This window comes from Eucyclogobius newberryi, unplaced genomic scaffold (assembly GCF_026437365.1).
Source record: "Eucyclogobius newberryi isolate DKJ021-1_F unplaced genomic scaffold, fEucNew1.0.hap1 SCAF_10, whole genome shotgun sequence".
NCBI lineage: Eukaryota > Metazoa > Chordata > Actinopteri > Gobiiformes > Gobiidae > Eucyclogobius > Eucyclogobius newberryi.
Window position 1 is genome coordinate 26,239,457 of NW_027315724.1, and position 11,980 is coordinate 26,251,436.

The window sequence follows — 11,980 nt, forward strand, 5'->3', positions numbered from 1 at the left end:
CACTAATTGATGTAACCTTCCTGGAAGATGCAGAGGTCATGTATCATGGGAAATAAAAAATAAAATAAACTCATAACTGATTCAAGCAGGCCAAATGGTTTACATTGTGCACACACACATTTCCCTTTGACCAGCAGCCTGTCGGTTGCAGACACAACCCGGATGTCACTCAAAGGTGATGGCCTTTTAACTAGAGGGCCAACACTTTTGATCAGACATAAGCCTCATGTCACACTACATCACAGTCAACAGTGCACTGATGTCATGTAATGGTTATGGCCCAAGCATGACAAGAAGGTAATTTTGTATTCAAAATGGGAATATTTCTCCTGAAGGTCAAAACTGCAGTGGATTTAGCTCATTGTCAAATTAACTAATCTGTGCTCTTACCTTTTTAAAGTCATGGCACTTGGGGTCCTTTGCAAGTATCTTTAGAGGAAACTTATTATTATTATTTTTTCTAAGGTCATCAAATGTGAGTTCTTTGTTTGAACTCATTGATTTCCTTTGTAAACACTGGACACGAGGCACCATTTCCCCCTCACTGGGTTTTTTGTGGTGCTTGACCCCAAGGGCATCAGGAGTGTGTCTGACAAAGCAAGTGGTCAAGTAGACAATGAACATAATGAAAAATAAAGAGATTATAGTTTCAAACAGCTGGATCTCGATTTGAAACACCTAAATGTAATTCTGTGTAGAGCATTCAGTGTAACACACATATGCAAAATCATTATGCATTACTAACACAAGGACATAATGTGCTGTGGCAAAGAGGGAAAAGTCAAAATGCAAAGATTAGGAGTACAATTATATAAAGAAAAATGTGCTCGCGTCAACAGCAAAGACTTTCAAAGATGATAAGCAAGATTTCAAAGTTTACGCTGTATCACGATGCAATCCACACTTCAACAATTCAAAGAAGATATAATCCGCTTCGTTCCAGAAATATCCAACTATTAGACAGAGAAAAGAAAAGAAAAGATAAAGAAGAGATGGAGAGAAGAACGAGGGGACCGATCTACAAATCTAAAAATAGTGCTCCCTGCAGCCTGTGAGTAGACAGTGAATAGACCAGAGACATCAATGTGACAGGCTCTCCACTACAGAGGCCGAAGTATGGACCCTCCGAGTTCATCTTGAACAAATAAATGACACCCGAAGAGGCAAACAATCAGACGGGGTGTCATTATTACTATGTGCTGTCGTGACACATATTCATGTGCAATTACTGTCTGGATCACATGCAATGGTATTTATTTATTTATTTGTCTATGGGAGTTTTTATTTATTTATAGGAGATCTTCTACTGAAAGTGTTTTTCAGACTTCCTATAAGTGATCTGTTCTGTTCTTCTGTATCTGCCTCTGTATCTACCTGCGTTGCACCAATGAAATTTCCCCATGTGGGACAATAAAGGAATATCTTATCTTATCTTATTACGGGACAAAGAGGTTTTTTTGTATAAACAGCTGTTATGCATGAGTGCTGCAAAATGAATAATTTACAATAACATTTAGACTTTGTATTATTCATCAAACTGTGACAGAATTCCACTAAAAGGTTTTAAGGGGCTATTTCAGGGAGCACATTCTCATATATGTTGTCTGATGAAATGAATTGTACCATGAGATTATTTTTGATTATTTCATGTGAAAATATGCCACTACCTGCGTTATGTAAATGACTTCAGGCTTTTCTATAAAATGACTTCACAATCATACACTGATTTGTCTGGATGAACTGTTTTGGGTCTTTTTCTGAGCCTGGGACAAGCACAAAGTCTTAATTGGCGTATTACTCAAAGTGGGGGTTGATCTTTTACATTAAAGCAATCAAAGCTTTAATGAGAGAGAGAGGAGAAAATCTTGTTACATGATGTCCTTCTCTTTTTCAGCAAACAGGCTGTGTCTGAAGCTAATAATTAACACATATTATAAGAACTTGTGCCCAAAGCCTTGTATGGCCTATATTGTGATAATAACTTACGACAAAAAACAATTTAGGTACTTTAAGCTTTCAGCAATCCGATCCATTTATTAACTATTGAAATTAACCCCATAAATTGCCACTTTGCCTAAAAATAGAAGCTGTATCACAATAATATCACGCATTTGTATCTCCGGAGCTCCGCAGGGCATCACAGTCGACAGATGCCAGCCTCAGCATTTGTGGGACTGCCTGACGCGAACAGGTGAATCATGCGCTGGGTGTAGGCAGGGAATTCCCTCAAGTGTAAACATGGAGGCACAGGTCCTTTGTACTTGTGGGTAGTAGCTTAGTGGTGTAAAACTGTGGGCTAACAGTGAGCCAACAGGTTTGACTCAGCGATTGGAGAGAGAAGGGAGGATAAAATGACAGAATGGGTTATGTTGCTTTTAGTGCAGGAGGCTGGAGCGAAGCTGGTTTTGCCTGTGGAAAAACTGCTGTCTGGGTGTGGGACCACACTCAGATCCACCAACGAACATTCCCACTAAGGATTTGAAAGGTACTACTAAGTATAGATGAATATGAAGCAGGCCATGCTCAGCAGCTGCTCAGAAAAGAGCAGCGTACAGTGAAGTTACTTCTCTGTATGAGAGCAGCATTGTGCTGTTGCATGGCAACAGTTTCCACAGAAATCCTCCCCAGAAACACTCCTCTTTGGTTTCACATAACTGCAATAGCATAAAACACTGCAGGAACACAAATGTCTCTTCATACTATGTGTATGATTGTTGGTTACATCCTATGAGCTTATGTCATTTTATGGACGTAAAAACCAGATCTAATAGTCTAATTGTGATGACATTAAAGAGGTTGACTGTGGTGCAGCAGTAGTTCCTTACATTTAGCAGAATCGTGCTTCACTCATATTGTCAGAGCAAACCAGCTATTTTTACATCAGTATCAAAGCTTTGACAGAAGCAGTGAAGCTGCAGGTTTTAGATGTCGACCTGAATGAAAGATTATAGAAATACATTTTACAACTATGTAAAAATCATGTTAATATAGGACTGTTACATAATGTGTGATTGTATAGAACAGTGTTTTCACTTGAGAAATGTTCCACATGTTAATTGATCACATGTGATTGATCATTGTCATGAGAGCACTGCCCTCTTCTGGTATGTTTGAGAATATTTACAAAGAAACATTCTGTTTGGATTTCCAGCTTAGAGAACCTTATCTTATAAATATCTTTAAAAACTGAACATAAGCATGACGCCCTCTAGTGGCCACTGATGTTATAACTATATTGTTGAAATCAACTACAGACATTTAAAAACAAAAATATGACTTTAATTGTTTTTCAGGGGGTAGGAAAATGTAAAAATAAATTTGGGAGCATATTTACATATACAGAATTTAAGTGCTAACAATTTCAACCTTGGTCTTATCTTATCTTATCTTAATTTACTCAAAGATGATCTGACCATCACTGTTAGCTGTAGGAAGCGCCTTCAATCCTTAAACAGTGTGAAGAAATATGAATGTCATCTGCTGACGCAAAGTCACTGAAGACCATTTTGCAGGGCCTGTTCTATCTCCTTATTCAGCGCTTTCTGCAAACGCTTCGTCTTCGTACAAGTCCTCCAGCTCTCCCTCCCGGCTGCCCTCCCGGCTCTCTTTCCTGTGGGTGAGAGAGTCCATCAAGCCGTTGAAAGCATTAAGTGTGATTGCAGATGAGAGGGAGGGGGGAGTAATGTCAAGCAGTGCACATCCTCTGTACAACGCAAGACTTTTTCATTCATGTTAGACCTAAAGACATGTGTGTTACATGCTCTGTTGTGTTGTCATCGTTCATGGGACAAACAAACAAATATTTACCTCTGAAGGGAAGACCTTAGTGAGGTAAAGTTACTGCAAGAAAGAACAAAGCATTATACAGTTTTTAGAGATTTTTTCTAGCCTTTTTGTCTGCACCGTTCATGTTATTAAGCCCAGTGATGATTGAAATACAAGTTGTTAATGTTAATTCAAGCTGTTATTGAAAATAAGTTATTAAAAATATGCATGTTTCATTAGCGCTCGTTCAGCGACACAACTTTGGTTGGGCTTTTTTAATTGCTTTTCTTAGCTTAGGTAAAACATCTCACTCAATAATTCATCACAATTCATGGATACATAGTAGCTTTGTAGATAAATACATCTTTCTGCCACTTTTTTTTTTCACAATTTCAAACATATTGATCAAATATTAAATAGGATCATAAAAAAGTACATATCTAGGTTTGGATTGTAGTACTACAACTTTTCTAATTTCATCGACAGGAATAAGCATGTTAAACGGCTGATTAATCTTTTTCAATATCCTAATCATAGTAGTATTCTAGTTCAGAGTAAGAGCAGGCCGAGCGGCAGCAGCAGCAGCAGCAGCAGCAGCTCAAATCTGCTCATTTGGATGTGTAATTATCAGCCCCAGTGGCTCCCTACAAACATCCCTGGCTTGTTAATGGAAAACAAAAGCACCAAAGCCATTATTGCTGCAATAAGAGCTCCATTTAGCTAATCAGGGGACGACTAATGCCTTTATCTGCATCAACAGTGCTTAATTGCACCATTGAAACAAAGCAATACTGCTGATCATTATTCACAGATGTATTGATCAGCTGATTAATTATTACATTGTAACAGTTGTATGTATAGGTGTACGAATGCAGGCATGTGCTGGCTGCTCTGTTCTGTCGAAAGCTTAATCGCAGAGCAAGCAGTTTGGCTGAGCAGAAGAGGCAGGATTTGCAGACTAGGACACTTACGTAAGAAGACCAGGGGCCGACATGGACCTCTCAGCGCGTCTAGCCCGACACTCAAATGGATTAGTGAAAGAGCGCTTCCTCAGCATGGACTTCACCAGGATCTGCAGCGCGTACAAAGCACCATTCATGTTAAGAAAAGGACAATGTTAACATGACTTTAGAGTAGCTTCTGTGTCGAATCTTTTGTGTTGTGTTTGGTAAATATGAACATGAGTAGGTCTTGACATCAACCCAAGAAAATGTGGCAATTATTGATGTCACAATATATAAGTGTTTTGATCATTGTGAGAGGAAACATCACAATTTTATTCATTGTTGGTGCAATGACCAATGACCCAGCTTTACTAAATCAAACTATGTGAATGAAAAAGTAATGGTATCGTCACATACAGCCAGATAAAAAAGTATTTATCTAACTGAAATCATCATTGTTGCTGTCTACAATTCTCATTATTATGTGGTTAATTGATCATAAAGATTATTCAAGTTATAATATAATTGTAAGAACTTAAAAATAATAATCTTGACATTTTAAACATAGTTAGTTTAAATAATATAAATTCAGTCTCTGTTGCTATGTAAAAAAAAATACATGAAAATGTAATTTTAAAAGATTATTGTAACATTCACAATACATTTTTTCTAATTTGGTGGAAAGCCAAAACTAATAATCAGCTACAAATACACTGTATGTTGTATGTTGTGTAGTTTAGTAGAAGCTGTGCGCTCTGACTCACCACAGTGGAGAGGCTCGGGATGAGCCTGATGCTGTTCTTGACCTCTTCCTCCGTGAGCTCCAGCGCAGTACAGTGCTCCTCCTCTAGGGGGAGGGGGTTAGTGCCATGTTCTGTCACCCATGGGTGCACCTATAAAACAAATGTCCATGAAAAGTCCAGATAGCTAATATAAAACACAAGTTTAATTTCTTACCTTAACTTCTGGGAGTGTGATTCTTGTTTCAGGGTTTTTATCCAACATCTTTTCAATGAGATCCCTTAAATCTTTGCTAATAGTGGGCCTGAAAATTTTATTATTTTTATTTATTACATTTGCGAGTTATTTTAAGGGTATAAAAGAAAATAAAGCAAGTCATTTTTGTTTATTTTCATTTGTATGAGATTATTCTTACGTTTTTGGAAATACCACAGGATCTTTCTTGATCTTGTCGTGCAGAGCTACAATGTATTCATCATAAAAAGGACACTGAAAAAGAGGAAAATTCAAAGTGAACTGAGCATATAAGATATTTTGGTGTTTTTAAAGAGCAATCCTGCTTTACCTTTCCAAAGACAAAGCAGTAGAGGGTGACTCCCATCGCCCACAGATCTAAAGCCTGGCAACAAACAAACGCACATTAAGCATGTGTTGTGAATATATATGTTTATGCTGAATATTTCTTTTTACAAGCTTAGAAGCCTTCTCACTTTTCCACTAAACGTCTGCTTGTGCTCAGTCATGGTTTCAGGGGCCATAAAGGCGGGGGTCCCAGCGGTGCCCGACAGCAGAGCATCTTTGCCCTTAAACTCTCGACTCACTCCAAAATCTGCGATCTTCACATTACCATCATCCCCCAGCAGTAAGTTGGACGGCTTGATGTCTCTGTGAATGATCTTGTGGTAGTGCACTGTGAACAAACACAATATCTGCTCCTAAACTGCAGTTGATGGCAATATTGAAATGTACTTTATTTTAAACATACAATATTCTATTCCCAGGACCACGTCCCTGAAGTAAAAGCGAGCCTGCTCCTCTGTGAGGGGGTTGTCTGTAGGCACCTCCATCACAGGCCTTAAAACAAGATTATACAAGTGTCAATCTGCATTTTAAATGAAGAAAAAAGTTGTCTTTAGTTATTTGATGAAAGCAGCTAGTGTGCATAAAACATACCCTTTTTTCATTAGTTCGAAGGCTCAAGGTAAAATAAAAACAAGTTTGTAATTCCCATGCTAAATGAATGAAAATACTAACAATGTTGTTTGAATTCTTACCCATGTGAAGCCCATCGTCATCTGGATCATCAAGCACCTAAAACCAGCACGTGGACTCGTCAGCTTCACAAACATTTGGTTTGTTTAAACATCAATAGTTCAGGTCTATTATTGTTCTTCTCTCACCTCTACAAGTTTCACCACGTTGTGATGGTTCAGTTTCTTTAAGATTGCGATCTCCTTGTAGACTCTGTCCAGAGGCAGCACGGCTTTAGGATAGGGATCCTGTTGTGATCCTTGAGACGGCCATCGGCCTAAGACGACACACATTCAAACACAAACCAAAATACTTTGAATCTAATCTTGTCAGTTAATGGTAAAGTACTCACGGATAAATCCACACTGCTTCATCAGCCTCTTCTTAGAAACAACTTTCATAGCCTGAACATGGAGCAGACAGTATCAATAAAAAAGATGAAATAATGATAATTTATTTAAATATATATATGTATATGTATATATATTTATAACAAAAACTTGCATAATACTCTTCTGAGTCTTCATCATATGCCAGTTTCACAACTCCATACGAACCCTGGTAAAAATAAATGAACAAAAATAACTAAACATTTATATGTTTGGAGCAGCGTGACATGACCATCTTGCATTTTAGCATAGTTGGAACATATTTATTCTGACAAAATCTTATGCATCTGGGTTTATATTGTAAATAAAACGAAAGCATTATAATTGTGGCTGGACTGAAATGTAAAGAGTAATATTTATTAGATTATTTTTCATGTTGCGCCACACCCTTAAGATGAACCATTTTTATTACCTTTCCAATTTCATTTTGAAGCTTGTATTGGTTGAGCTGAACACAGTCCTACAGAAAAAGAAATAATTATAAAGCGCAGACTTGTACAAATTGGTCGTTTTCTTGCCACTTACCTCCCCGTCTGTGATGGACACTCGTTTGGTCTCAATAGTGGGCTGGCGGGGGATGCGACGCTCCTGCAGAGACATCTTTCTGTAGGAATGGGCGAGGGGCGGCCGGTGCGTCCTGTAGCCGTTTGGGGGCGTCAGGCGGTTGGCTGTGATGTTCATGGCTGCCACCAGGTCCTCCAGCTCGGCAGGGTTCTCTGGGTTTTCAGAGTCCATATCTGCCCCACAGTCTGGGTCTGTGTCTGAGCTCATGGTCCACACTCAAAAGAAGAGGTCTCTGTCACCACAAGGAGTTCGGTAACAACGACAAAGCGCTGGCAGCAACATAGTACTAAACAGAAATAACAGGCTACATGTTAATGACACAATATGAGATAATATCAACATCTACATGAACTATTGTAAAATTCTTGTCATGAAGAATTTCTCTTCAACTCATGAGTCTAGCCCTACTATAGAAGGGCTTCTAGGAGTAAGAAAGCCTATTATGTAACGACTACAGGGATGAAAAACAACAACATTTCAACTGTACACTGCAACAACAATTGCAATAATTCTAGCATTATAGCATGAATTGTACATAACTTAAATCTATTTTGACCAAAGCAGTAGCTATACACCAAAATCTAATGGGCTATAACGTCTTCTATTTAGAATAAACATATTTTAGGCCAATAAATTAGAAAGAAACTGCCTCTCGCCTGTTTTTACTTACAGGTTGAATGTGTCTGGATGCAAGAGTGAATGTCTTCATGGCATCGGTGGTCCAGGTCTGTGCAGGAGACTTCTTGATGTCCCTGCAGGACTTTCCACTACTGAGCTGGCGGGACAGGCGCACTGCTCACCTAAAGGATTAACAAGAGCCACATTTAGCAATGGCAATGTCAACCAGCTCAGGCCTGGCTGTCAACAAAGAACATGGTGGCCTGTCTTACTAATATAAAAATAAAATATAATATAACAATATTGTTTTTTAAACTGCTTTTGTCTATTGGGAAGAAGAGAAAAAACAAAACAGACTGGCAATGTTACAAGCTGAGATAAAAAAATCACTAAACTATTGTTTGTATTATGGGAGTGTCTGCAGTGCCAAAAACAAAACACAGCTCACCATGTCCCAAACACGCATGCGCAGTGAACAGATGACCGCCAGAGGGCCACTCGGGGCCACTCACGGGCCCTTTTCAGGAAATTGACTGGCAACCCTAATTCCAGTTGCCTTAAAACTGTGGAGCTCCACTTCCTGCCCCAGTTATTCCTTATGGGAATTTGCAGAGTCTCGCTAAAATAAATCAATAGTTAATGAACACAAAGCGGAGAGCGAGTTACAGACGGATAATCACAGGCAGCATGTTAAGACCTTTACTACCATGTGAATACTTCACCTGAGGACATCTAAATATGTATAAAAGAAAGTGGTTTTGTCTCCAAGCTAATGCTAACATACAATAAATGTAATCAATAATGTTAAAACAACACCAGAAATGAACGAACCCGTTTACAAAAACACTCAACTTTGCATTCTATACACTTTTTCAAGTGTTTTTATTTTATATTTATTAGCCTTATAGCTTTGAGACAAAAAACAATTACTTTTATAAACATGGTTTCCTCTGGTGACATATTTACATCATATGTAAAAGTCTTAATATCCACCTGTAGCTCACTTTCTGCTGTCAGATATTTTTAATTTGACTAATGAGAGAGAGGATGAATGAATGTAAAGAGAAGTGAAGATCTGCACTTTTAATTTATGTCCACTGCCTCCACGTGGTTGGCTCCCTCCAGCGGACAGAAACAGACATGACATCGGAGGATTATGACGTACAATAATGTAATAAACCATTTTGTGGGCACTTTGGGTTATAAGTCTATTATCCATGGATGAATTAAAGATATTAGTTGTAAATTAATATTACTGCAGTTTCAGGAGCTGCAAAAAGCTAGTCATAATCCTCCTTTCAAATCAAATAATAATATGTATAAGTCCACTCTCAGACTCAGGATAATAGTGATGCAGTTACTTGCATTTAAAATGGAAAAAGCTACATATTTGCAGAACTTGGATATTGATACCATGAAGTCATGAGAAACTGCACGCTTTTGCAAAGTTTATGACTATCAGCTTTAAGTATATAAAAAGTGATTTATTCAATACTAGGCAATTCTCTCCACATGTATATTTTTTCAACTTAAATTAAGTACAATATTAATCCTTTTTCCAGCAGCATTGCACCTGAGCGTAAACTTGGACATGGTAAGAGGTCAGAACTTGAATAAACGACTGCACTAATCACACTGACGCGACACAAAATAATGTATAGCCCCTTTAAGTCTTGCAGTCTCAGGCTCCTTGAGGTATAAAAACAAGTCTAAACCTGTCACAATTTTGGCCGCCTCAGTCTTCAGGTTTAAAGAGGAGAGTTCCAGTACTGCTGGAGTTGGCTGACGTGTCTCTTCATTTGCTCATAGCTTACAAACATAACTATATTCCAGGATCCCAGTCGAAGAAATGAAGGAATGAATCTGGAAGATATAGCACTAGTTAGATTGTTAATGAATGTATTATTAACAGTAAAAGTGGCACACACCCCTTGTAGAAGGCTGTGGGTCCTTCCTTTAGTAACATGGTGAGGGCACATTTAATGGCACCACTGTACTGGCCTGGCACTGAGTTCATGTAGCGCGTTTTCACCACATCCACAGGTGAGGCCACGATGGTTGTGCAAAATCCTGCTGCAAAGGCTGCTGTGAAGTGGCACGGCATGTTGTCTGACAAAGAAATATTTATAAATATATATTTAGCAGACATGCCACATGAGCTGGAGTCAATCCTGGACTAACCGGTCATAAGCTTGTACTTCAAAAGGAGTTCTTTGATAATATCGTAAGTAACCAGCTCTGAGCAATTCACAATGGCATTTCTTGTTATATTTGGCAAGCAACCTAAGGGGCAAATAAATATATATTAACAGAGCAATTAAAAAAAATAATTGATTTTCATAAAAAATAATGACCTTTCCATAGACCCTTGATGCCCTCATCTCTGGCAATAGTCTTGTAGGCACCGATAGTGCTGTCATATCTCTTCACAGCTCCACCCTCAGGAAGTCTCCCCTGGGCCTGGAAGCGCACCTTCACCACATCCGTGGGCTGAGCAAAGACCACTGCCATGGCTCCTGTGGTGGAGCCTGCCAGTATCCGAGTGCCAATCCCAACATCTGCAGAACATGGTAATCAGTGACCATAACAGACAATACTGTGGGGGCTGAGATAAATGTCAACTAAATATGAGCTGTTCATGTGTCGAACAATAGGCAATACCAATACATGTTGTACTGAAGTTTAAACTTATATAAGTCACGTTTCAGTTCTAAACCAGTTTAACTTGTTTAACAGCTGCAGAGTGGGACAGTGGGAGTGTAAGAGCTGTGTGAGGAGCAGGTATGGGCCTTCAGCGTTTTATGTTCCTGTAGAAACAGACCTTTGCTTTTGAAAAACACGTGTCCATGTGCTCTATAGCCCCTCTCTGAATCTGTGTTCATACCTCCTGAGTCTCTGGTGTAAAACTGCTTCATTGAGTCGTAGAGGCCAATACGCACAGAAGCAAAGCTCATCTGTCTGTGAAGTCCTGCCCCCAGTCCACTGTACAGGCTCCGGGGCCCCTCTGTCTTCACCATTGTGAAGATGGTGCCAAACACACCTTTGTATTTCCTTTTAACATTTGTGGATTTAGACTCCCCCTGAATCTGGAAAGAGTAAGCACGCAATGTAAACATGTCATTTTGCTGTTCACAAAAATGTAAGGATGTTTCTTATTAAACTGTAGAATCCCAGGGAAGATCATTTAGTTTATGTGACAAGTACGCAGACATTTTTAAATTGATGTTTAGGGAAATCAAGAGTCTCACCTGTAGTCGGACTTTAGCTGTATCCAGGGGAAAAGTGACTAAATCTGCCACACACGCAGCTGACCCAGCGGAGAAGATTTTGACAGCTACAGTTGGGGCCAGCTCTGGGGCTACAGCAGCCATCCTCTGAGGTACAACTTTAAAATGTTTAGGCTAAGAAAACACAAGTGGTCCATAAGCTCATGTCAAAAAGTCCTTCTGTGAGACCTGAACAAACTGTCATGTTTCAGGTAATTGTGTTCTAGAAAGCATTAAAACATTCTCCATAAACAACATCCTATGTGTGATTCCAAGTCCACAAGGCTGTGAGGATGTGGAGCAGTGTAAACACCTACTGCACGTGAGAAGGCACCGCCTCTTTAGGGAAAACTCCACGAAACACGAGCTGCTCCAATCAATCACAGGCATTCCTATGGGCTCTAATAACAAAAAGCCTTTCTAGTTTAAGGACATTACTACA

At 39.1% G+C, this 11,980-nt stretch overlaps 2 protein-coding genes across 4 annotated transcripts; both read right to left on the bottom strand.

The window, feature by feature from the left end:
• Positions 1–3,274: 3,274 nt before the first annotated feature.
• Positions 3,275–8,427, bottom strand: camkk1b (calcium/calmodulin-dependent protein kinase kinase 1, alpha b). The gene is made up of 16 exons (XM_072464439.1): positions 8,325–8,427; positions 7,616–7,940; positions 7,503–7,550; positions 7,206–7,259; positions 7,054–7,105; positions 6,851–6,978; positions 6,725–6,761; positions 6,624–6,645; positions 6,436–6,524; positions 6,161–6,360; positions 6,016–6,069; positions 5,866–5,939; positions 5,667–5,754; positions 5,474–5,602; positions 4,740–4,837; positions 3,275–3,652 (listed from the first exon to the last, which is right to left on the bottom strand). Exons 2-16 carry the CDS (start codon positions 7,859–7,861, stop codon positions 3,529–3,531), a joined length of 1,443 nt encoding a protein of 480 aa, XP_072320540.1. The 5' UTR covers positions 7,862–7,940; positions 8,325–8,427; the 3' UTR covers positions 3,275–3,528.
• On the bottom strand, positions 8,329–11,754 carry LOC140380519 (dicarboxylate carrier UCP2-like). Of its 3 annotated transcripts, XM_072464434.1 has the most exons (7): positions 11,521–11,754; positions 11,157–11,358; positions 10,627–10,830; positions 10,454–10,555; positions 10,201–10,381; positions 10,087–10,135; positions 8,329–8,454 (listed from the first exon to the last, which is right to left on the bottom strand). In XM_072464434.1, the coding sequence occupies exons 1-7, from the start codon at positions 11,641–11,643 to the stop codon at positions 8,422–8,424; spliced, it is 894 nt and encodes a 297-aa protein (XP_072320535.1). In that variant the 5' UTR covers positions 11,644–11,754; the 3' UTR covers positions 8,329–8,421. The 3 variants fall into 3 exon arrangements, with proteins under 3 accessions (XP_072320535.1, XP_072320536.1, XP_072320532.1); XM_072464435.1 differs by lacking the exon at positions 10,087–10,135 and having other exon boundaries at positions 8,344–8,454; XM_072464431.1 differs by lacking the exon at positions 8,329–8,454 and having other exon boundaries at positions 9,924–10,135; positions 11,521–11,753.
• Positions 11,755–11,980: the final 226 nt, after the last annotated feature.

Coding starts and splice junctions, on each gene's coding strand:
- LOC140380519 (XM_072464431.1), bottom strand. CDS start 11,643: ATGGCTGCTGTAGCCCCAGAGCTGGCCCCAACTGTAGCTGTCAAAATC. Junction 11,359..11,520: donor CAGCTAAAGTCCGACTACAG/GTGAGACTCTTG, acceptor TACTCTTTCCAG/ATTCAGGGGGAGTCTAAATC. Junction 10,382..10,453: donor GAAGTACAAGCTTATGACCG/GTTAGTCCAGGA, acceptor TTTCTTTGTCAG/ACAACATGCCGTGCCACTTC.
- camkk1b (XM_072464439.1), bottom strand. CDS start 7,861: ATGAGCTCAGACACAGACCCAGACTGTGGGGCAGATATGGACTCTGAA. Junction 6,762..6,850: donor ACGTGGTGAAACTTGTAGAG/GTGAGAGAAGAA, acceptor TGCTGGTTTTAG/GTGCTTGATGATCCAGATGA. Junction 6,361..6,435: donor GGTCCTGGGAATAGAATATT/GTATGTTTAAAA, acceptor GTTTGTTCACAG/TGCACTACCACAAGATCATT.